General features: G+C 40.7%; 5 protein-coding genes across 5 annotated transcripts; 1 reads left to right on the forward strand and 4 right to left on the reverse strand.

Annotated features, from left to right (window-relative positions):
• Positions 1 to 285: 285 nt before the first annotated feature.
• mrpl24 (mitochondrial ribosomal protein L24) lies at positions 286 to 4,925 on the reverse strand. The gene is made up of 6 exons (XM_079288383.1): positions 4,875 to 4,925; positions 4,445 to 4,631; positions 3,866 to 3,961; positions 3,514 to 3,617; positions 3,120 to 3,250; positions 286 to 2,726 (listed from the first exon to the last, which is right to left on the reverse strand). The coding sequence occupies exons 2-6, from the start codon at positions 4,625 to 4,627 to the stop codon at positions 2,590 to 2,592; spliced, it is 651 nt and encodes a 216-aa protein (XP_079144509.1). The 5' UTR covers positions 4,628 to 4,631; positions 4,875 to 4,925; the 3' UTR covers positions 286 to 2,589.
• A 1,295-nt stretch (positions 4,926 to 6,220) lies between these two features.
• On the reverse strand, positions 6,221 to 12,081 carry LOC306791357 (hepatoma-derived growth factor-like). The gene is made up of 7 exons (XM_079288023.1): positions 11,850 to 12,081; positions 11,655 to 11,746; positions 9,971 to 10,047; positions 9,399 to 9,537; positions 8,590 to 8,748; positions 8,301 to 8,489; positions 6,221 to 8,057 (listed from the first exon to the last, which is right to left on the reverse strand). The coding sequence occupies exons 2-7, from the start codon at positions 11,739 to 11,741 to the stop codon at positions 8,037 to 8,039; spliced, it is 672 nt and encodes a 223-aa protein (XP_079144149.1). The 5' UTR covers positions 11,742 to 11,746; positions 11,850 to 12,081; the 3' UTR covers positions 6,221 to 8,036.
• Positions 12,082 to 13,324: 1,243 nt separating this feature from the next.
• Positions 13,325 to 18,670, forward strand: prcc (proline rich mitotic checkpoint control factor). Its single transcript, XM_079287631.1, has 7 exons — positions 13,325 to 14,125; positions 14,231 to 14,281; positions 14,647 to 15,213; positions 15,404 to 15,496; positions 15,641 to 15,787; positions 16,110 to 16,175; positions 16,675 to 18,670. The coding sequence occupies exons 1-7, from the start codon at positions 13,808 to 13,810 to the stop codon at positions 16,759 to 16,761; spliced, it is 1,329 nt and encodes a 442-aa protein (XP_079143757.1). The 5' UTR covers positions 13,325 to 13,807; the 3' UTR covers positions 16,762 to 18,670.
• Positions 18,671 to 18,786: 116 nt separating this feature from the next.
• Positions 18,787 to 21,514, reverse strand: mrpl9 (mitochondrial ribosomal protein L9). The gene is made up of 7 exons (XM_079287632.1): positions 21,279 to 21,514; positions 20,364 to 20,523; positions 20,140 to 20,264; positions 19,999 to 20,052; positions 19,775 to 19,876; positions 19,579 to 19,662; positions 18,787 to 19,175 (listed from the first exon to the last, which is right to left on the reverse strand). The coding sequence occupies exons 1-7, from the start codon at positions 21,363 to 21,365 to the stop codon at positions 18,852 to 18,854; spliced, it is 936 nt and encodes a 311-aa protein (XP_079143758.1). The 5' UTR covers positions 21,366 to 21,514; the 3' UTR covers positions 18,787 to 18,851.
• A 673-nt stretch (positions 21,515 to 22,187) lies between these two features.
• LOC306790990 (transmembrane protein 272-like) lies at positions 22,188 to 24,278 on the reverse strand. The gene is made up of 5 exons (XM_079287564.1): positions 24,210 to 24,278; positions 24,061 to 24,123; positions 23,921 to 23,971; positions 23,582 to 23,773; positions 22,188 to 22,956 (listed from the first exon to the last, which is right to left on the reverse strand). The coding sequence occupies exons 2-5, from the start codon at positions 24,119 to 24,121 to the stop codon at positions 22,697 to 22,699; spliced, it is 564 nt and encodes a 187-aa protein (XP_079143690.1). The 5' UTR covers positions 24,122 to 24,123; positions 24,210 to 24,278; the 3' UTR covers positions 22,188 to 22,696.
• Positions 24,279 to 24,966: the final 688 nt, after the last annotated feature.

The following is a 24,966-nucleotide window of genomic DNA, read 5'->3' on the forward strand; positions in this document are numbered from 1 at the left end:
TTGTTTTCAGGGCAAAATCTGAACAGCAAACTTGGAACCACTTATCATATGAGGACAGAGAGGCGTAACGGAGAGGTCTTGTGTGAAAACAACTGAAGGTTCTGTAATCTGACTTCCAAAGCATTTTGTCAGTGAGTCTGACACGTGCAGCCTACACCACCAGGTGGGATTCATTAGTTCACGTGGCTGAGAAGCAAAAATGACTCAGCTACAATACGGAGCACAGCCTGCAGTTTATTTTTAATGTATTCTTAATTCTGCTTGAGTCATGTTTCCGCGGTTTCATTTAACTGGGGTACCAGAGTTGCTGTCAACTCACCACAAAGCAGAAATGACAAGACGGGCACTCTCAAAACCCATTCCACCCTGCACAAGTTAAGACGGCCGTAAATCTGCGCTATGCGTGTGTAAATGGTAAAAACACAAAGACAAATGAAGCAATACAAAGGTTCCAACTTCATTGACGTTTCACTTCCCCTTGCTGTAATCCCAGACTGAAATTCCTACAACACTCATGGCAATGACAGGAAAGACGACCAGCCATTGAATAATTTTCCTCCCATAAAAGCAAAACCTCAAACCCATGTTTTCCGCTGACTGGCTGCTTTTATTCCCTCTTGGACGCAATGTGGCAGAGGTAAACTGGTTCAGGACGGACCAGTCTGGGAAAACTGCAGCCCTCATCCACTCACCGGCCAAACCAACGACTTACCATGCTTTCTGCATGATGATACTGGGCTGACCAGAAAGTAGGGTATGGGGGAGCCACTGTGATACTTTGACACGGTTATATTACTTGTGACACATCGGGGTTTTTTCTTTTTCGTTTCACTGCCTGGCAACAACGTTATTTGCTTCTACAGCTGGAGCTCAGACAGGCCTGGTCTTTGGGTGAATCAGTACTCGTGGTTAACCGGCAAGGGGAAACATATTTCTGCCACCTCCCTCATAAATCACAGATAAACGTGCAGCTGAGGGGAGCTTAGAGAAGACCGGGCTCCTCTTCGATAGATACAACTGGATATTTACAGCTACAAAGGGCTATTTTAAGAGTTTTAAAAGGCTTTTAAAAGGCTATAACCAGGATTATTAAAAATACTGAGGTCATGAGTCAAATCAAAGTTTTTGACAACAACAAAAAAAGAAACCATAAAATGTTTGATTATTTGACATTCTTTTAACTGTTCACTTGTATTTTCTGTACATTTGATCTTCCTGCATGAAATGTTTCAGAACCTTCTCCACACTTGCAGGATGTATTTCTTGTCTTCATTTTATCACTTAAATCTAATACATTTCTAATCGGTTTATGCTCAGTCTGCAAAAAGTCTGGCTCTGTGGGTCAATAATAGGCACCAAGCACCTGTAATTCTAAGAGACTAAGAACAACTGATCTCAAAAGATGGTAAAGATGTCAAGTTAAGATTTTATATGTATATAAAAACGTTTTTTGACTGAAATTGTACTATGGTAAATGTACAGTGATCCTGCTTTGACCTTTGATCGTTTTTTAGTTAATGTATATCATACAGAATAACTTCATGACCAAATGACTTCCTCAGTGAGATCATACTGATGCAAAAGCTGGAACACGTCAGAGGAATTCCACGCAGCAGCGCCAGTGTATAAAAAGTCAAATGAGGCGAGTGAGAACTTTGTTGAAGCTACTAAGTCTGTCGTCTCCTCCCAAGTCATTTCCTTCTGCACAAAGTTTCCCAGACACGTTGGAAAGAGAGACTCATTTGTCTAAAGGCTTTGAGTTTTGGAGAGCAGCTTGTCTGGGCTTCTGTAAAATAAAACGACTATTTTCAGCCTTTTGAACGATCCAAACAGGCTGCAAACCATTACCATCATTAACCCTGCTGATACCAAAGATTCGGTTAACTTTCCAATCTTTTAGACAGTACAATGAATCATTCCACAACACTACATGTCAAGTGATATATTCTCTCCAGTGCAGAAGCTGTTTTCACTGCTGTTCTACTGATGATGGCTCTAATACAAGCTTACTCGACAGCTTTCAGAAGTATCTCATCTCATTAATAATGTTTCATTCCTGCGCAGTGAATATTTCTGATGTAAATTTGCCAAATTGGATTTTCTCTTCCCAAATTACCGCATGTTGATGCTGATAAATCAGAGCCAACCCCTTAAGTCTGGAACCCTTGTGATTTAATACTATCGTTGTTTGAGAATATCAGGTTCCTCCCCTGAAACGTGGAGTGAACCTCCAGTATACAGCAGAATAAAAGCTATTAGTTTACGTGCAACATTTATTCACAACGACAACGAGAGGAAGTTAATTGAAACTCTAATACCGCTGTTAATAGAGAACAATTGAAACTAATCAGGAAACATTAAAACGGCAGGTCTGTTTAAACTCCTCATCTGTTTACAAAGCTGTCACTTCCTTAATAATATGGATGTTGCGTCAGTATTTTACCATCCCCGTGCCTTACTCGTGTCATCATCAGTCTCTTTTTAGCATTTCATTCTGCTCGACTCCCACCAAAACATGGCCGACTTCAGAGTCCTTGTGAACACTGGATAGGACAATGGGGCCCGAGTGAGTGTCTCTGGTGTCTCTGGTCAGTACCAGTAGGACCGTCTGGGCCTTCTGTTCTCCTGGATTCCCAGCTTCTCCATCACTTCCTCCTCCAGGGTTTTTAGAGACGGTACATAGGTCTTTTCTAGAGTGTCTTCTGGACTGGTGTCTTTGGGACCATCTGTAACAGCAGCAAGACAGGCGCATGTAAAAATACATACAACTTGAGAAGCATAGGTGGAAAAAAAGGTACAAATTTGAGCAGGCACCTGTTCACTCTTAGAGTCATTCAGATGTTTGGTTTGACGACACGTCGTGCAAACTAGCTCATTTAAAAAAATACTGTGAAATGTAGGGAGTTTGTTCGGCATCACTAAAGGTTTACACTTTCCATGTGTCTTTCACTTTCGAATGAAATGCGTTTCTTCCACTATACTCAGTAACTCAGACAGCTATTTTTAGAAGTCTGAAGCTGGTGGAAACAGTCTTATGTGCTGACTTTTAGCTACAGATGGAATAAACTTCTTACTGAAAAGAATCCCCCTCTAATACACACACACACACACTCTCTCACCTTTCCACTGCTGTGGCACGATGCTGTCTCGTCGCTCCACAACAGGTTTCGGGATGATTCGACCCGTCCTGAGAGACACTCGGACTCTGTCCCCCTCCTCTGTGAATTTCCACTGCACATCAGTGGGCTTCCTGGAAGATCAATATCAGCATGTCGCGATGAATCGGTTGTGAAACCAGAGATCATTTATATTCATCTACAGTAAATAACGCTGGACTATTTTTTTATATCCTGAAAGCAGCTTGAAGATCGACAGATTGAAGACCATCTAGAAAAAGGATCACAGCTCATTTTGCATGCTGATCAGCGGCTCAGCTTTTGTTCAGGTCCTGAGGTAGGTGTGCACATGCATAGCCACAATTTGAATCATGCAGTGTAGCAAGCTTTACTGTACCTGTCCGAGGGGTCAATGAGTGCAATATCGCGGAGCAGGAGGGGAGCCTCGCTGGCAATGTACGTCCCTCGGTAATCCCCAGTTTTTCCAATATACCTGTGATGCTGCGATAGAAAACAACAGTTCCAACTCTGAAAACCAAACAGCTGGTGGCCAAATGGCTTCTCATGGTGCACTTTGTCAGCCTGAAATTCTGCTAGACATCTGCCTCCACCTGGTGGAGTTAAATGATAAATACAGTGTATGACACTGATAGGACAAGTAACTAACATGAAAACTTTACTGTTGATTGACAGCTCCGCTCTGTATCCAAAATGATTTAAATGCATGCTGAAGTTAAGTAGTTCCTTACGGTGTTCAGGCCCTCCAGTATAACCCAGTTTCTGTGTCTGAAGACTTGCACCACTTTTCCTTGCTTCCCTTTGTCCTTCCCGGTGAGAATCTCCACCTGAGAAACGAATGAACAGCAGATATTTAAGTCTATGTTGCCTTACCAGTTACTTTTGAGTAATCTCCATGAATTATTGATGGCATTACTTTTTATTATAATTCTCCCAGCATTTAAAAGTTATGACAAAGTATGTCAAAGATGTAACTTATTGTTGTGGCTGGTAGCTTTCTAAAGAAATAACACGAAGGTAAAGTGGTGTACATATTGTTTATACAGTGTTCATCCATTGCAACTGGTATCCAGCCCTGTTTCAATGGTTCTGGAGTTGTATGGAGTCCCAAAAGTCGACTTACTACTTTGATCTACACTTAACTTAAATGAGACTTGATCCGCTTGACACTTAAATGTAAAAACATTAAAATCTTAAGTTTTGACCTGGTAAAATCTCTGGCCAATTCACAGGCCTTGAATAATTACTTCCAAGGACTTGCAACTGACAATTTGCTAAAGAAGACTTGGGACTTGACTTGAGCTCCTCACCATGTCCCCTCTGAGCACAGACCACTCCTCTGGTGCTATCGGCTCCACAAACACCTTCCGCCTCTTCTTCCCCGGAGGATTCAGCCTCTTAGCGGCCACTGTCCACGGTCGGTTGGTGCCGAAGCGGTAATCTTTGGGCACAACCACCCTGGCTGCCATCGACAGGAGAGCGGTCAGCCTCATTGTGCTGCAGGGACCAAATGAATCAAAGTTAGCACATGAGCTGAAAATGTGCCCAGTCTCCCTTCACATCAATGCTCTCCACACAAGCTATGCTAACGTTAGCTTTCGGTGAAGCTAGAACTAACGTTATGTTGCAGCGGACACTAAAACACACTAAAATCTTAAATATGACTGCTACCTAGCTTGTCAAAACGTTGTTGGAACAAAAAAAAGGAGTAAAGTATCATAACATGCAGAGAGCTCTTACCCTCTGTTGATGTCAATGTCACATGTAGCAGCACTGACCAACACTACCGTGAGCAGGTAGCGCCCCCTAGTGGACAGGAGGGTAAGAACTGGCTTTACGCATGCGCAAATAATGTATTTCCTGTTTGACAGCAGAAATTACTTTTGATTTTCTTTCTGGGTCAAAACTGTATAATATGGATTTTTGAAATAAATTGCACAACACTGTAATATCTCTTCAAGACGACAATTGTTCTGGAATTGGAATTAGTTGAAGATATTGCAGTATTTCACAATTGTTTTGGCTCAGGTTTCACAAGAGTTTAGTACAGAACTAAGCCAAACTGATTACTAAATGATTAACTTTAAAAACAAAACACTGTCCTGTTCCTTCCTCAGAATATCTTAAGTTTGATGCCTTTAAAAAAGTCAGAACATAAATGACAACATCACAATCATCGTTTTGGCTGGTATGGATGTAGGATTTAATGTAACAATGTTGTAAATGTCAGAATATTCAATAAATTAAATAAAACATTTAAAGTGATTCTCCCTCCACATTTCAATTACTTACTTCTTCATGAATTGCAATTTTTCTCATTTCTGTCTGTATAATCGGTGAATGACAATCTGTGTGTTAATGAAATTGATTAGTTTGACAGCATCATTCAATGATCATTTTCTTTCAAATTTCAACTATGTGTCATGTGCAACATTATGACCACAATATGTTTAAGATGTCAGTTTATTTTGAATGTAAAAGCAGATTCATTTTATAGCAAATATAATTTGTATGGGGTATGCAAGAGTACCCATGGTTAATCTTACTTAAGTGATTATTATTGATACAGAATTGCATAAAAACAAAAATGATCTATTCAACTAAATGTTATAATGAATTGTTATCTATTATTCTCTCTTCCTTTAGTGTTTCTGTTATGATAAATACTAGTTCAGCGATTACAGCCCAAAGCCCCGAACTGTGCTGCAAGTCTCCCCTGCGAGCAAATTATTTATGACAAGTGTGCAAAAACACACACACACACACACACACACACAAAAGGTGCAATCATTAGTTTCAGACATTTATAACTTTATAACTTAGTGAAAACTGAGGTGTGAAATTAGTAATTAGTCTTGGTTTGTTTGAAAAGTTACAGTAGACATCCGCTGCTTGAAACAAGAGGTTAAACACAATAGGGGGTGTTTTAAATTTTTTTTAAAGTAACTGCAGACAATCCTGTTATTTAAGAACTCAATGACTAAGACCTGATTGTGGTAGATGATTTCCAGAAAGAAGGGGATAATCAACAACTATCGAGAAGGATTTACTGCATATAAACATGACAAAACCATTTTGTTGTAATCAACATGTTTATTAAATGGACTAGCAACTACAACAGTAAACTAAGCAGCAGATTAAGATGAATGACAGCTTCTGGAAATAAATGATTACGGTTAACTAAGAATTACACCGTAATGCCAAATCATACCCCTGGAATTAACTCCAGACATGAGTGGGCCACTTTGACCATGTTATTGTTAGAAATCAGTTGGATTTTTTTAGGTGGGTATAAGCCATTTTAGGCACAGCAGCCATGGTGATTTTCACTGGGTTGAGGTGAGGTAAAGGTTGAGATTTTCCCTTAAGTTTATAATCTGGTCACCTGTGGGTTCATGTTGCCAAATACAGGACAAAAAACTAAAGCGATGACAGTGACATCCAAGTAACACGGTGAGCATCACAAAAACCACTTAAACCTTCAAAAATGAACAAGAGTGGAAAATAACTAACACCACATTTTGAACAAGTTGTCGAAACATGTTGAAATAAAACACATATTTAGAACATCACAACTTTGTTTCACAGCCAAAATAATAAGACCAGTGAAGTAAAACAGACTCATATTCCAGTTAAGATGGTTGGAAACCAAAAGTTCAGAAAACAAAAGTTTTACAGATGGTTCTCTATGTAGTCTTCTCATTTTAATTTCTTCCAAAAAACAAAAAACAAAAAAAAATCACAATTTGTAGATAATATATGTTTGCATCGACGATGTCAGCAATACATTTGAAAAAGAAAACATATTTGGTACAACCAATTACTGAATGCGACGTGACCTTGAAAGAACTTGTAATAACAATGTACATTGTGTTTGTGCCCCATGTAACATCAAATATTGGTAATTTTGTTTAACACTTAGCCTACATTTATAAATGAAATAACTTGAAATTGAGATTTGAGTTGATTGATTTGAAAGTCTGCCAGATAATTTCTCCAGAAAAGGGTGTCAACAAATAACTTTCACCCCCGACAAACGCCACAGCTCCACCTCGAGACCGAGCCGCGACAACATTCAGGAATGTCTTTCTGCTTTCAACAATCAGTAGCTGAAGAAAGTTACAGAAGAGTTTAAAAGTGTTTTAATCCGACAATAGTTCCTCTCAGAACGGGCTTTAAATATTCAACCTAGTGAAATGAACGACGTGAATTTGGTCACCTGCAAATTAAGCATTCACCACACCAAAGCAACAAAACCTGCGTTGCATAAAAACATCATACAGTGAACTAGACAATGGCAAGGGGGGGGGAAACTAATTCTGAAAGTGCAACTCATCACGTATCCAATGACTGAATAATGAAGCCGATAAGCTAGGTGAACCAAATGGAAGTAATACATTTATTGGATGAACTAAAGCTGAGAGCATGGATGAAAATTTGTTCTTATTCCTGTACAATAACTACGTTTTAAAAACACCAGATGGGAGTATTTACCTTTCTTATGGTTGAAATGTTCTCCTTTTTTATTTTCTATATATTTCAGTGTTTATTCCTTCGAAACTGAAAAATGTTTTTGACACCTAGCATTCAGTCTTTGTAATTATGTAATTGCACTTAGAAATAAAAAATATATACACACCAAAATCCCATTTATAAATGAGCCTTAAAAAGGCTCACTTCAATTGTTTGAAATCAGATTAGCAAACTTTTGGTTTCTGGGATATATGATATCCCAAAAATGGCAAATGAGGATACGTCTGTCTCTCAATACAAACACCTAGGTTTTTAAAACTCTTCTATTAATTAAACAGCTGAAATCTGGCATCCAGCCGGTAAACATGTCGGTGCTTAAATTCCAGAGAAAAGCGTCAAAGGTTCTTGGTTTTCTTCTGAGAGTTGACGTTAAGCGCTGTCTGTCACAGGCTGCAGGGAGAACAGTGGAGAGCAATTAATACATGTAGTGTCTCTGACATGGAACATAAACATACAATTTCATCACATTTTGTATGGTCTTTAGGTACTATATATATATATATATATATATATATATATACATACTTAAGATATCGTAGAATATTTACATATCATAGCATGGCCCAAAACCTGCATCAACACCAGAATGGTCCTTCAAGCCCGCATTAGGTCCCGACGGTGCCCGTGTCTCACCTTATCTGCTGTTAGCTGGCCTCCTGCTGGAGCCTTTTCCTGGGCCTCTGCTTTGGACTCGCTCTGTGAGGAGGGAGCAGTTGCCTTGGGTTCAGCCACATCGTTGAGCTTGGCCTCAGCGTTGGACTTGTTGCGGTCTACTTTAGGATCACCTTCTGCCTCTGTATCCTTCGGCCGCTTGGGTGATGCCTGACGAAAGGTTTGTCAGAAAAACAGAACGCTCAACTATGAACCGAATATAAAGCACTCTACTTGAACTGTGTACAAAATTGACGGAGTCAAAGCTCACCGCTGTGGACTCCTCCGCTTTTCGTTTAGCTCCTCCCCTCTCGTTCTTCTCGTCGATGACGAGGGCCCCTTCATCCTCATCACTGCTGCCCTCGGCATCTGCTTTCTCCAGACTTGCTGTATCCACTGCTACTTCTGACACGTCGTCCTTCTTCGATGACTACAGGCCGAGATTTAAAGGAGTGAATTAAAAGGAAACAGTCAAAGTCTGGAGTTAGACCCACAAGAGCATACACCAAAGTCTTAATGTTGACTTGAATTAGTAAACAGTGCCGTTCTTTTACGTTCTTCAAGGCGTGTAATGTAATTTGTGCTGACAATGATTTCACCAGACACGAGGATTGCTGTGGAAACGTGTTGCATCGACTACAAGTTTTAAGCTTGTTGGCCGAACGAGACACTCAATGCATGATTGGTTGGGTTGCTCTGTAGACAAGCGTCTCAATACGTCTTGTCTTTGTTTGCATCTCTGTGCTTGCACCTTGAGCTCATCTCTTTCCAAACAAGGCAACAGTGACTGTCCGGCAGGTTTCCTTGTTTTGATCCTAGTTTCCCCCTCATGGGCCAATGAGTGTGTGAAGGGGCAGTGAGGTACATTATGCCACAGAGTGAGACAAAATATGATCTACTGCCACTTTTAGCTTTCTTAAATTAATGTTAATCGTTACTTTGTAATTCACACTGTTTCCTTTGCCTCCTTCAGCAAACAAAATTACCAATATTTGATGTTACATGGGGCACAAACACAATGTACATTACTCACAGTACAATAAAACACACTTGGCCTCTATGCTAGAAATACACGCACACCTCGTAGCCTTCGTGTGTGACGGTGGGGTTCTTCTCAATCTCCCAGAGTCCCTCAGCGAAGCCTTTCCTCTTGTTTGCTTTTCCAAATTTCTCCTTATTTTCATCGTATGGGCACAAATCCTTGGCCCCTAGGAACGCCCTGTGGAGGTGAAATGTTACTAGTTTTCGAAATGTGCACACCCATCCACTGAACCACATCAATTCCAAATGTGTAATCAGCAGAGCTGGTGTTATGTCATACAAGTAGCTGCGGCTTTTTTAACATTTGGATAAATGACAACACATTCTACTAAATTCCTATAGTGATAAAGATGAGCCCATTATTACTAAATCAACAGAAATGAATGTGTAAATGTATTTTGACACCTGACTGATACGGTTATATATATTTTTTTAAGTGCATTTCATGATTAACGTAATGCTACTAAACAGAAACGCAGATAATAAACTAGTTCTCGAAGAAATAAGTTCTTGAGGGATGTTTGTTTTCATTTTCTTCCATTATTAATGTCTCTGCCATCATTTGGACTCCACTCGGAATAAGACTGACGGCATTAACACACATTACTCACGTCTCGTGTGTCCCAAAAAAGAACACCTGGTACTTGTTGGAGGGGGACTTCACGGCTCCTTCAGGTAACTCGTCAATCTGTCAATTAAGAACACAGCTAATTGAGAAAAGAGGCTGATAAAAAAAATAAAATCAATGCAACTATTCGGGAAAAAAGTAGATTTAAATGTCGACGTGACAAACATAGGACCACTTCATCAATGTCAAACCCATAACGGTCATTAGTATTCTGAATAATGTTACAAGTTTAAAAACTACATTTGAAATAAAAGAAGTACATAATTTACACTGATAAAAGGAAAGAGCAGAAAATCCGTATGTGTGATAAGCTTGAACCAGAAAATATTTGGTATTTTCTTTCCATAAATAAACTAACTATTTGAATATTGACCTTTTTCCGTCACTAGAAATAAAGTAACATGTCTGATAGCTGGGGTAGTATTGGTAAATACTCCATCAAGTCTTACCAGTTACTGTAAAACTCCTCTCTAATTCAACTCTTATGGGCCAATTGATAACAGGGTCATTGTACTGTTTGGCTCATCCACTCTGTCACTACTTATTTGTGTTTTTAAAGAGCACGGCAAAACACAGAGGCACAAGAAGACATGGTGTCCGTTTGCAAAGTGCCAGTCAGGCCTTTTGGCAATCCCAGATAGGGCCACTGAATGTGGATAGGTGGGGCAGGACCTGTGGCCTGCTGACAAGAGGCACGGCTGATAAGAGGAAAAGGAGGGAAGAGGCATATATCAATACTGAAACTAACTCAACTATTCACTTGTATTAAGTGGCACTCTAAATATTATTTCTTATTTAGTTACGTTATATACATAACTGTATTTATAAACCTCTGAGAACTTAAAAGTCACACATTTTCTCCCATGCTGAATAATAACTAACATTGACTGAAATGCTGTGCTGCTGCGTGTAATGGACCTGGTAGACATTACATTGTGGTCTTATACCACAGTTCTTTATGAGCATGACACAAATGTTAAAAGCCTAATTTACAAGCAGACACACTGTTAACTTATTTGTCGCAATAACTGTGGGCAGGCATGCACGTTCTCAAAGCATCAAAGCATATGGTTACACAAGTAGCCATGTGTCGTCTGTAAATCAACAGTTATTGAGGAAAACAACTTATTTAGCTACAATGTAACTTAAGCTAAGTTACACCGTAGATTGGTATTTGTGTCCTAATACAGCACTGCTTTAAGATAACGTTTGCTACTCCAGAAGTTACCGTTCGTGTCTGTCAGGACTGTTAAACTGTAGCCGACCTTTCTGTTAACGTTGCCCAGCTGCTCTCTCCATAACGGAGAGCTGTTAGTTAACGTTAGCCCAACAGGGCCCCTGGGAGACGACAGCGGCACATGAGAAGCAGCGTTGGTGGCAGAGAGCAGCTAGCAACAACATTCATATTTAGTGAGCCGAGCAGGGTAACGAGGTGTCTGGCTGATGACTCACTCAACAGAAATGTGCAACTGTCTACGGTTTGGCTAACGGATAGCTGTGTGGATGCTGGGCAACGTTAGCTTACGCGACCGAGCTAGGCTAACTCATGGTAGCTAACTACTGATAGGCCTTGCAGGTAAACAAGTGATAAGAACAGGCGGTCAGAAGGACCGACATTAATACCAAACCTTAAGCTGGAAACAAGACAGTAAACGTCGGGTGCTTACCCTCGCAGGCCACTGTGGATACCCCTTCATTTTAGCAAATACAAGATCTCCAGGTTTGTATTCTCGTTGCCTGTTGGACCTCGGCATGTTTCCTGCAGAAATGACTTGCAATGTCAGATAACCTTATACGAGTTAAAACACAGTAACGCCGGTTGGTAGTTGTATTGTGGTACAGTGTCCCGGGTTGATCAGCACCTGCTCTGCAAACAAGCCAAGCGTCAGTTTGTCGTCCAAATGAATTAACCAGGCGCGGAAAACTGGAGCGAAGACGAGGCGGCTGACTTTTTTTTCGCGGATTCTGTGGACTGTAATCACGGCCCGGTGATAACAATACCGGTCTGGGTTGTGTTTGGATAACGTTACACTACGGAAACACGCGGTAACTATTTGGGATTAACGTTATCCTACAATCCACTGGCTCCGTCCCTTGGACTGTTTGGGTTTGAAATTGAAACCCGCCCGTAGACGCGCCCCCCAATCTGCACAGTACGCCCCTAGTGGACATTTAATGTATATTTCTCATTTTGGAAAAGCAATCAATGAAAAAATACATATTCACCTGGAAATGTGATGGACGATTGTTTGACTGAGATAGAAATTCACGTAAAAGCATATTATTATTTGAAGGTTTTCACGTCAATCAACCAAAAATAAATGAACCAAATCAATTTACATGGCTGGATTCATTTGCATGGAGGCCCAATGTGTGCAATTTCTGTGGATTATGAACAGTTATTCTATGCTGGAATACAACCCAAGCATAGATGTGCTGTGTGGTAATTAAACACTTAGCATACATTTATAAATGTGCAACATAAGCACAAAATTGAACGAGGTATTGAATTACAATTTGGAAACAAAGACCCTCTTCAAAATAGGGTCTCGCTGTCAATTAAGAGACATGTCTCAGGTTGTCATGTCAGTTAATAATGTGCTTTAATGGTGCATATATTTGAAGACATTTTCAATAATATTAGGACAAGACAGTTGCTGAGCCTGTCTTCCAATTCACAACACATACAGATAATTCCAACATCAAGTAAGGTTGTCATTACAATGCATCATCCATCATACAAAAGCCCTCTATCACAAAACAGCTTAAATTCTAATTTTTGTCCATTTCTAATTAGACAAAAGTATGTGGTAACCAAAACATTAGACCAAAATGTGATTGTTGGACACCTCAATTTAAAACCTTTACATTTATATACTGCTTTAACAACCTTCACTTCTCTGATTTTGTGGGACATGGCCACATATAGCCTGGCTCACAGTCTCTAGCCCAATTAATTAATCCTATAGGTGCTTGATTTGGTTTTTTGAACACTGAAGACAATAAGGAGAGATGAGCCTGTTTTGGATTTTATAATGCAAGCTAAACAAGACATGCGGACAGGGCTGTTGCCATGTTGCTGCTGTTTTTTTAAACATGTTTTTTAAACTATTGATGGCAAAAGTGAGAATGTTTTTACCAGAAACCAAAAATAAGTTATTTAATTACTTGGATATGTCATGTTTTATTGAATCCATTAAACTGTTGCTTTAAATTTATGTTTATACACACTCGGTCCGTCGGGGGCATTAATATCGTGGATTTGTTTACGAACTGATTAAAACAGAAGAAGAAGAAGAACGAAAGCTGCGCAGAAAGCTGCGCAGTTTCCGTTTCTTCAATCATGAACGATGGAGGCGAATGTTTTGATGGAGTCTAAGGACTAAAATAAGCTCCGCTTTTGTGGTGTAAATCACAGCTACTGCTTCAACCGATGTCATAGTATGTACAGTAAGAGATCTGAGACGAATTTACTTTGACCGAGCACGAAAGGGCCGGTTAGCTAACAGCGTTTGCTGCTGCGGCCTAGCTAACGTTAGCTTACATTAGCTTGCGTTGTTAAGTTGGGGACAGACCTCATTTAATGAGCTCACTGCTCGGCTCTATTTCAACCTGCTGTGGTTTCGTCATACGACCGCTCCATCTGGACTTATTCCATTATCTTTGTAGTTATATTTATCGAAGATTATCGTACCTTTTAATATAAGTTAGTTTGACGGAAAGTGTGAGTCCAGCTTCTTGAGAGACCAACCTCAGGGGAAGTGGTTATCCATGACCAAGAGTTCCTGCAGAATAATATTATTTAATACTGTAAGCAAAAATGTCTTTAGTCGCCTATGGCAGCAGTGATGATAGTGACTCAGAAGAAACCTCAACTTCTGCCGCACCAGAGGGCAAAGTCAGCGCAGGAGGGCTCTTCTCCCGCCTGCCTGCTCCTAAAAAGCCAGGATCGACAGGAGGAAGCGGTGGACCAAGAAAGGAGACGAAAGCTAGCCGTTCACCGGTGGACAGCACGTCAAACGACGACCCAACGTTAGAGCCACAGTCATCCAAAGGAGGCTTATTTTTTAGTCTGCCTAAGCCGAGGAAGCGATCAGAGCCCGTCAAGATCACTGTACCGCAGATCCAGAGACGGGATGTGAGCACTGCGTCGTATCAAACTGTTTGCTTTGACATGTTGTCGCTCCTGTGACATATGCAACCAGGCTGTAATTCATAATCTATGTATTTGTTTTGTCTACAGTCCGACTCTGACGATGACGATGCACCAGCGAAGAAGAAACCACAACCTCAGGTAAGTGTCTCATCGTCTGCGGTTACATTCTCAGTCACCTGAATTGTTCCTAACGCAGTTAGTTTGATTGATAATGGTTCAAGTAACACTCAAGCCTGTTTTTAAATGACTTGCCATTGAAACCGCTCAGCTTAGAGACCCAACAGATGTCAGGAAAAAATGCAGGAATACTTCAGCCGTCATATGTGACCTTCTCCTTATCACAATATGGGATTGTGCACGTGATATAAAGCTCATCTGTGACCTAAAAAAAACTGACATATAATATTTAATGCCTTTGCATAGTTTACAAACAATATCAAACTACAAGCATGTAGCTGGCTCTCCTCTTGCCCTGTTCCATCCATATTTCTTGCCTCTTCCAGGGTTCAGGCCTTTCCTCCCTTCTACCACAACCCAGAAACCTGACAGTGAAGGGGATGGACAGGCTCCTGATTCCTCACACACTCAGCAAGCGCCAGGAACCAAAAGGACCCAAGCCTGGAAAGCCTGCTCAGGGTCTGCTTGGTTCTAGTGCATCTCCCTCGGCTATCAAAGCCGCGGCGAAGTCAGCCACCCTGCAGCTGGCTCGACAAGTAGCCACCGACGTCCAGGATAGCGAGGACGACATAACCCCGCAGAACTACTTTTCTCTGGGCGAGAGCTCCGAGCCTCTTCCTGCAGTCGTCCCGAGCTTAGACCCTGAACCAGGAGCCCCTGCGGAACCTCTTGCACCTGCACCTGCACTTGCACCTGGAACTGCACCTGTACCTGCACCTGTACCTGCACCTGTACCTGCACTTGCACCTGCCAATGAGCCGGGTCAGTCAGATGAGCCGGGTCAGTCAGATGCCCCTCTCGACTTTGGGGGGAACCATGAGGGAGCTGGTCCATGGGGAGGTCAATATCCTCAGTATCAACAGCCCATAGCAGGCCCAGAAGCTCTCCCTGAGGTAGTCATGGCTCATAAAGTATCTTATACTGCATGTACATATCAGCCAAATGGCTTTAGATTCTGGTTGAGGGATGGCAAGAGCCCCCCCCCCCCCCAAGAAATGAGACCAGTTCTGTGATCAACTATAGACATTAAAGTGATATAAACCAGAGTTTAAATGACATCCCAAACATTTTCTCCTCTGACAGGGATACTATGATGAGACATACTACCAAGATCCTGAAACCGGGTTGGCAGAGGCTGAAGAGCCTGGCAACTCTGCCATGTTTGACGATGAAGCGGTAAGACCGTTGCTGCTTCTTCCATCTGTATTGTTTTGCTATATATATCTCCATGCTTTATAAGTAGGTTCATTCTTTGGGCTGCATCAAGCCAGGTTTAGCACGTTGGTTTACTGATGTGAGCTATTTCATCCTGTGCTGTAGTTCATGCGGCTGCAAGGGAAACGGAACAGAGGCAAAGAGGAGGTGAAGTTCCTGGAGATCAAAGGAGACGACCAGCTAAGTGGCAACCAGCAGTGGATGACAAAGAGCATGACTGAGGAGAAGCAGACCCGTCAGTCCTTCAGCAAGGTGACCGAACTGGATCTTAATAACTGGCTCCACCCGTAAAATGTTCAATGTGGTGGAACCTAAAAAAAAACATTTCACGGCCTGATCCAACAGACATAATTTGGACTTCTCTAACAATATAGGTCTTGAGGTTTATACCAAACTTAACCATGCAGATGGGCTTGATGCTTACAGGGCTGTTATGGAAATGATTTAATGCGGGTCAAACCGCATGAAAATGTCAGAACATGTCCTGATTGCTCAAAAGATTTTGAGAAACGTGTGTACTACAACACCTTTTAACTTTATGTATCATCTACTTTTTTTCCCCCCATTTCTGCAGAAGAATAAAGAACTTCCTACAGGACAACAGCGACGCAAGCATCAGATAACGTATCTCATTCACCAGGTGAGTGCTGCAAACAGTCAGCATAGTCTGTGAAATGCTGCATTAGAGTTCTTTTTGACACCAAAACAGCGCAGGCTGTGAGTACCAACATACCCAGAGTCTGTGCTCCCGCTGTGACATGTCAGCACACATTCAGCTCCGAGTTGTTGGCTGCCGTCCTCTTTTGTACTACGCGTACATCAAGCATTGTGTCTACAATTGTATGCCTGTGGTTATACAGTAAGCTGCAAAGACGAGCCTACACAAGACATTCAAACAAGCTAAAGAATAGTTTCCAAATTACTCTTAACTTTGCTCGTAGCTTCCTGTTTAACGTTCAGAGTATTTACAATCATGTTGGGTGGTGTTTCAATTTGACACACCTCAGATGGTATTCAAAGTTGTAAATAGTGCACATGTTTGGGATTTATTCACGATAACCTGGTTGATATTCAGAGATCATATTTGTCTGTGTACTCTGGCTTTTGGCTTGAACTGACTCAACTTTCTTCTTTCACAGGCAAAGGAACGCGAGTTGGAGCTGAAGAACAGCTGGGCAGACAACAAGCTAACCCGCCGGCAGACACAGGCCAAATACGGTTTCTAAATGTCATACTGTGGACTCTTGGCATGTGGAAACCCTGCATCGGAGAGTAGAGTAGAGCTTTCCACATTTCCCTATACACTTGTGGAAGACTTGTGTTTGGGAAGAAACTATACACACGCCCTTAATACAGATTTTTTTCCCTCCTGTATTTGTGTTGAATTGTTATTATCCAGTCGTTCTTTCTTGTCAACTGTTTCATAAAGTGTTACTTTTGTACGGAAAAATCCAGCCACAGTCATTAATCTTCCTTTTACAGTAAATATAGGTTCTATCTACAAATGAGGATACAACAGTGTTTGTAGGGTAGTCTCAGTCCTGTTCATGCAGCGAACATTTATGTATGACTCCTGTTTTGTGATGGAATACAAACGACTCCACAAAACGGGTTTGGTTCTCTGGCAGTCACACGAATGATAGTGAAACGTTGCCTTCCATAATGAGAAATGAACCAGAGGCAGTAGAAAGCTGTGGCGCATCACATATTTTGTAAAAACGAATAAAGATGTTCGCAATGATTGAAATTGTCCACGTCTGCCGCTCTATCCCTAATTTGTAATTTACGTCGGGTTTTTTTGCATTTAAAGCTCAGCCGACTTGTGAACGAGCACACCTGCATCGACATCCGTTCATGTAAATGAATTGCCAGAAAACCAAACCTGCATTTCACTTCCAGCTGGTTCTTTTAAAACAGGACCTTCATCTCATTTACCCGGCTGCATCCAGCATGCATCTTAGATTCAGTAGTTGTCTGCTAAATCCCTATGACAAGTCTTTTTTTTTTAGTAGTGTGACTGGCAGTGAGGCAACACATTTAGCCTCTTCACGCTACCCTAAATAGCGATCACATTAACTTCCAAGTTTTATTTTAGGTGGTTGAGAGGAGGCTGTAACTATACATCTCTCTGCTCCAGTCACAGGATGATTCTCCTGTTTAAATGAATGTGTGGCTTGTCCTCTGCCAGAAAGATGTTAAGGGGAAACTATGAACTGTTCAATGTGGTGAAACAAAAATACTGCCAATCTCTCCAGCTTTGGAGAATATTGCAGATTTCTGCCTTTTCTCTTGTACAGATCGTTCTTGCACAACTCTTTCCCATCCTGCAAAGAAGCCTTTTAAAATAGCCTTTCACTGAAGCAATAACGTTTATTCTGGCTTTCATTGTTTCCTCCTTTAAGAAAGCAATGAGTAGTCCACCCTGCATCAATACTTTGTTTTCCAAGCGTAAAAATAGATTACAAATGTAAACTCATGAGCCAGGTTGCTCTATTACACACCGATTTTTGTAGAGAGCGTCTTATGTGTCTAGGTGTGGTGGCGACAGCTCCATAGTTTTCCACCATTACTGCACCAACACAGGCACAACCTGACCTGCCTCAAAACTGACATTTGGCAGAAACACCAGCAGTCCAGGAATCTCGTTTGCTTCCATACTTCATAGTTTCGTTACATGTACCACATGTAGAGCCTGATTCAGGGCATATTTACACACAGACAGCCCAAAGCAAGTAGCTGACCGTCTGAACACATACCCTTACACATCTAAGAGACGGGAATATAAATTAAAGAGCTTCAATTTATGCAAGTTCCAGTTTTTTTTTTTCCTTCTTCCGTGACACCTGTTGGACAGTGCAAAGAGTGCTTGGATGAAATAACATTTCTATAAAACTAAGCACACATTCATGCTCACCTGTCTCAAGACCCAAACATTAACCTCAGCAGTTTCATGAACAGACTGACAAAGCATACTACTAATTCAGTGACATGTTTGATGCCAGTGCTGGGAAGTCTTTTTTCTTTACCCTATACTTTTGTGCGTGTTGTGCAGTTCAAATTGAAAGAATAAATATTTTGCCTTTTCTGGCTCCATTCCTCTGAATGTAACTGGCTGGTTTGGTGTCACGATGATGGTATTATATACGGTAAGATTACAAAAGATCATTTAGGGTTCATGTGTGATATAAAGTAGTTCACTTATATTGAACTAATGGCATTAATAATGACGCAGACAACAGTTTTGATTCATGTATAATGTGTATTATAAGTAAACAATCTCCATTGTAGTTCTATGCACGTCTTCATTTGGAGTCTTTTAATCCTTTTTCGAGCTGTCACTTGGTGGTGCTGTTGTGTCTTGACTCGTCTGTGTACTCGCCTCCGTTTCCTCTGCTGCCGCTCCACTGACTTGACTCACAGAGTCTTTACCTGCTTCAGCTTCCACTGCAGCATCAGAAACTGCTTTCACAGCAGCTCCCTCCTCCTCAGCTTCCACTGCAGCAACTGCTTTCACAGCAGGTTGTAAGCTATCTGCAGCCGCCTGCAGCATTTGTGTTTTCAACTGTTGCTGGTAACTAGCAGACGGGTCCTCATACGGCAACAGTGAAATGGGGACGCGAACTACGTCCATTCCATTAACCTGGAGGAGAACAAATGTGAAGAATAAGCAGTCTGGTCTGTAGTAGAATAACTGCTTTACTCTGCTTCTGTTCAGTCAAGTTTTGAATTGTTTGTGGTTCAGGGAGACATGAAGACGAGCTCACTGGAGAAATATTCACAAAAAGTTAAGTCTCGAAAGAAAATGTTATTAAATAAATAATAGTATTTCTTATATGAAACTGCTGCATTTTGCAAGAACATCTAAATGTGTTTTTTCTTGCAACATACAGTACCCATATGTAAAAAAACACTTTAAAGACTAGCTGGTTGGAATCAATTCCTACCAACTACTAAAAAGGCATCTATAGCGCTGAGCTGCACTTGCTTCAAACGTTTGATAATGAAATCATGTTTGTGATGCACTGAAAAAGAACATTTCTTACCGTAACTTCACACCAGTAGTCGCCCAAGTCCTTGACTGACTCAAAGGGGAGACTCAATGCATGAGGTGGGATCACAACTCCCAGCTGAGGAAAATGTTTATTTAGGTCAATAAAACAATTACTTGGATGTTGAGCAGAAGCACTTACCGGTACTTTAATGTCAAACAGCACAAAACGAGGACGAGAAGACAGATACCTTCTTCTGAAACTGTCTGCAGACGACCTCCTTATTGAGCTGGAATTCATCCAAAGGCATCTTGTTTATCTTCAACTTGGTGCGTTTCAGGAGCTCCACTGTCTGTAAAAAAGAAAAAAAATGTATCAAGAAACTGCTGTTAGTCTGTTCCGTGCCTTTCATCTCCTAAATACTGTGACCAGCATAGACGACTGGAAACAATGAAATGCTTTTAGATAACTCACCAACTGTCCGGTGCGCGTTTGGATTCTTTCCTCTGGCTTCCCCTCACGCAGAAGCTGTTGGTAAAATGAATCATTAATATCTATACATTGCTATCTGATATGTGGGGGAATAAATGACCGTATTAAAAATGAAGCACACACTCTTAACTCCTCTGCAAACATCTCTTTGTTCTCTGGCGATGGATAGACTGCGAGGCTTTGGGGCAGCAGCTTATTTCTCCCGACGGACTTTTTCACAAACACAGTGTCTCCTCGCCCACCAAGCTCTGTAAGAAAAAAAACCCAAAGTTAGTTTAATAATGTGAAGAGTTTCATTGGTCTTAAGAAAACTACTGTGAGAGCATATTGTACTTGTAGATACTCACTGGGTACCGTCTGAGTCAGGATGAGCTCCATCTTCTCTTTGGGAGCAAGCTTGGTGTCTTCAACCAACCTGTAGATCCGGTGTCTTCGAGGGTGAAGCCTCGGCGGACTGCCTACTTTAGATAAGGGCACCTGCCACCAGCGCTCCACCACAACCGTGTTCTGAAGAAATATGAACCACAAACCTTTAAAGTCTGCCGTCACGTCTCGTAGCATTCACAAAACCTTTATTTATGTTAATTGTGTGGATTTATGTTCTTATGGCTCTCCAGCAGAACACTGTAGTGAGGATGTTAATGAAGGTGGACCCAGTTATACTCACCACCAACTGATAGTATGCGTGACATTCTTTAAATACAGTACTTATTGCAATGACGGGTGCAAAACAAGTTGCGTTGAATGCCCACCTTTAGATGGCATTTTCCAAATTGCTTTTATAAATATATCAACGGATGAGCAGAAAAACAATCAACAACCATGTATGATAACTACTTCATAAATAATTTATTCAAGAAAAGGATTTCAAATATTCTTTGGTAACAGGTTCTGAAATGTTATAAATGGCTACTTGTCTCCGTTCCTTTGAGTTTTGGACTGTTGGTCTGACAAAACAAGTATATTAAACGTATGATTAATCTTTTTTTACTACTAAATTACGTTTTATAGGTAAAAAGATTAAATCAAACATAATTTTAACTGATCATGCAAATAACTTTTAGGTGCAGACCTAATAACATTAGACTCCATTGCCCTTCCAGCAGCATTAACACAGTGTTTTCAAACAAACACTGAACATTACAGTGATTGGACACTGTTTCCTAAAGTAACGATGCGTGTCATAACGGTCCTGAGTTAAACGTTTTCAAACAAACAGCAGATTATGAATCATGTTGTTTAAAGCCTGCAGAGACACTGACCTGAGTAGCAGTCAGAGAGAAGCTCCTGACAGCCGGCTGGCCGAGCAGCTCGTGAAGGACACGGCGGCCTGAGCTCCACATGTTCATCAGACGCTGAGATTCTCCGCCTTCAATAAATCACCGCAAATAAATCAGTCAGAAGCTCAACGCAGTCTGGGCTTAGGCTCCTGCACCATATAGTTATCCCTTAGTCAGAGCACCGCAGCATGCATGTTAGCTAACGAATGCTAACGATAGCGAGCGGCTTCCGGTTGTGTGACGCAAAAGGACCACATCGGCTGGAATAGTAGTCTCAACAGAAGCCTGAATTAAAAGTCATCGCCTGAGAAAATCTCAAAATCTGGATGTAAAAAAGTGACTACATCAGAATATTCTGGCGTTTCAATCTTTTAAAATATCATATTTTTGTTGTGTTTTTTATTTGCACTGCATATGTTCATTCATAAGTTGCATTAGGAAAATGTTATAACAAAAAAAAAGAGCCAAAAAGCTTACTGTATCTTTGGTCTCTGATCTTTTATTCTTTTTATCTATTTATTATGTACTATTTAATGCTGCAGCAATACTTTTTAGATTCCAAAGCAGAATTAGACAAAACATTAAAGATGCAAATGTATCATTGCATAGGCGCTACAGTATACATTCAATTCAGATAAAAGTCTTGTTGTGGCTGAAGTTCAGTGGTTTATCGTCTCACCTTTGATGTAGAAGTGTACGCCACAATGTGTCAGTACACAGTGACATCACTGTTGGGTGTGGTTAAAGTTTCCCAAGTTTCAAGAGCAACACATTTTAAAATTTGAACTAAAGACAACCAAACAATCCTCGGGTTTTCAATAGTACCCAGGATTCATTAAAAACATCAGTTGTGTGGAATATAATTTTTCACACAATTAAATCATGCAAACAACGTATTAAACTTTTATTGATTATACTGAACAGTATGTTCACTTGTAGTAATACAACCTTAAGTGGTGCAATCAAGGCAAGTTATTCCACTGCAGAAAAACAAACAAAAAACTAACACACACATATGAGGAGAATATAAAAACACGGTACCAATATTTATTCTCTATCTAAATGCTGAATCAATATTAGCTGCCACTAGATTATCTAACAATTTATCTTCTATCGGCTCAAATGTTAACTGCTTCCTGTTGGTGTCAGCAGGAAGCATGTGGTGAGACAGTGCTGTTCCTAAATTTAACTACACACCATGTGGATAATGACTAATGTTGAATTAAGCTGGACAGAGCATATTCAGGCTCCTCGTGTGCGATAAAAACCACCCCTTGAAATGTTGCACAAACATTACTTAAGTCTCAAGTGAAGTAAGGCAGCTTTCCTCAAGCTTTTGCAGGAAGATTGCAGAGCTAATCAATTCTTTAGACATTTGAAAACATAAACAAAAATGTGTATCACACATCACCACCAGCGGGTTCATGAGAATCAATGGCACCATAGAAAGTATAGCGGTTGGGTATCAGTCTGTTCCCTGAAATCAAATTCTTACAGCAGGTCACCAGAGCGAAGCAACAACTGCAGACGAACATGAAGGCTGTAGCGACCCACACCAGGGTGGTGACAACGAAGGCAAACTGGTAGGTTGTCTTGTCGCAGTATCGAGATGCTCCGAGTGTGTAGTCGGGAGGGTAAACAGGATAAACCCAGGTAGTGCCTATGGGAGAATGTTTCAATTCAATTTTGATTTAAAACTACACACTAAACTGACCTTAAAGGCTCTGAAAACATATTTTCTCAATCAGCTTTTTACTACAACTGACTGAATCCAACATGAACACAAACGGTTGTAGTAATGGGTTTTCACTGGTTTTTAAAAGTAGGTGCGAGAAAGAAAATAATAGATGATGTCTCATACTCCCGTTCACCAATTGAGAATCAGAAATTGATGACAATTGGTGTGATGTTTGGTCAATGTCAATCAACTGTCAAATCAAATCACACCCACATAGACCTGATAGAGTTTTTGAGCGTTTAACTGTTAAGGAAGTTTTGTGTGTCAAATTTTGAAGTCCGTGAAAACTTGTCTTTACATCTAAAATCAAGTTTTCCGGGGCTTTAAACCGCGTGTTGTATATGTTTTTGAATAACAGTGGAGTAGAAAGTAAAAGAATAAAATAGCATGAAATGGAAACAGTCAAATTTGTACTTACGTACAGCACTTCAGTAAATATACTGAAGAAGATAGATAGATAGATAAGATACTTTATTCATCCCCAGGGGGAAATTTGTATGAAATGAAATATGTCTAAACATAACATTTCTGCTACATTTTCTCCCACCTGCAAGGAACCAGCCAAAACTGAAGAGGTGTAGGACAGCCGTGCAGGCCGAGCACATGATGTAGGCCATGCCGTCCCCCCAGCTGGTCTGGCTGTAGGTCAGAGACAGAGATAGGAGGTGGACTGTTCCCAGCACTATCAGGTAAATGGGGATGTTGGGCTGCACTGGACAACGGCCCATATGTGTAGCCCCTATGAAGCAGGTGTGCAGAACCAGAAATATGTTAATGTTAACATGGCTTTACGAAAAAGAGTCGTGAAAAATAATACTGCTTGCGGTCAACAATCACAAAAATAATACACAAAAATATTACAGTGATCAAACAGAAGTAGACCCACCCAAACCAATGGCCGCGATCATAACCATCCACCAAATGAAATTCAGCACAACTGTGAGAGAGGAAGAGGGTCAAGGCGTGGTATCTAAAACATAACATAAGGGAGACATAAATGTGACGGAGAAAAAAAAGACTTCTAACCAAATGATGAAATCCGCACGGCACTTTGAGGCCCGACTTCGACGTGTGGAGACGGGTCCATATCTGTAAAAAAAATAGCAAGAGTCTTGTCACAGTTATACACAAACACAAACAGGAAGAGGAGCTGCAGCAGCAGTGTTATACTGTACCTGTCCAGCTCTGAATGGAGACACTTTAAAACCTTTTTTCTTCTTCTTCTTCTCTTCTCTAAATTTGCCGCGGCGTTAGACACTTCTTAACAAAGTGTTGACTTTGTTCACATCTTTTTTTTGGCAGGAAGTTAAGACATGTTGTTCAAGCCAACATATCTCAGCAACTGTCTTGCAACACTCTCTGTGTTTAACTAGGAAGAAGCAATGATAAAATCTGTTATCTGATATAAAAAAAAACATCTGCATGCAAAGTGTGTTTGAAGCCACAAACCACTCACATGGTGTCCTATTTCTATTTTGAAATTCATCGATCAGTAAAACTTAATGGGATTGCACGGTTAAGGGCTAAATTAATGCAATCCAACGCAGAAAATATGAAGTGGTGAACTTGCAGTTGCACAGAGAAAAAGATGTATTATCAGATCTCAGCAGTGTGGTCGTAAATACACAGGGTGCACTTGCATCACACATTCTGTGCAGTAAAAACTGAGTGTGCATGCTGTGGGTTGGTTAAAATACATATTCAATTTGCTTCTTATTTTAAAAGTATACACTCAAATGATTCCTAAAAAATGTTTTTTGACAGAGTGACACCTTTTTACAGTGGTTGTCAGAATGGTTAGCTAGGAACTCACAAGGGAAAGACAAATGCAGAGATGAATAATTATTGATCAAATCTTTAGAAAACAAATTAAGAGTTTTTAACAGGTGTGGGAGCTGATGGCCCAAGCTTGTCTCCAGTCTCAAGTAAAAT

This window comes from Melanostigma gelatinosum, assembly GCF_949748355.1.
Source record: "Melanostigma gelatinosum genome assembly, chromosome: 17".
Classification (NCBI taxonomy): Eukaryota; Metazoa; Chordata; class Actinopteri; order Perciformes; family Zoarcidae; genus Melanostigma; species Melanostigma gelatinosum.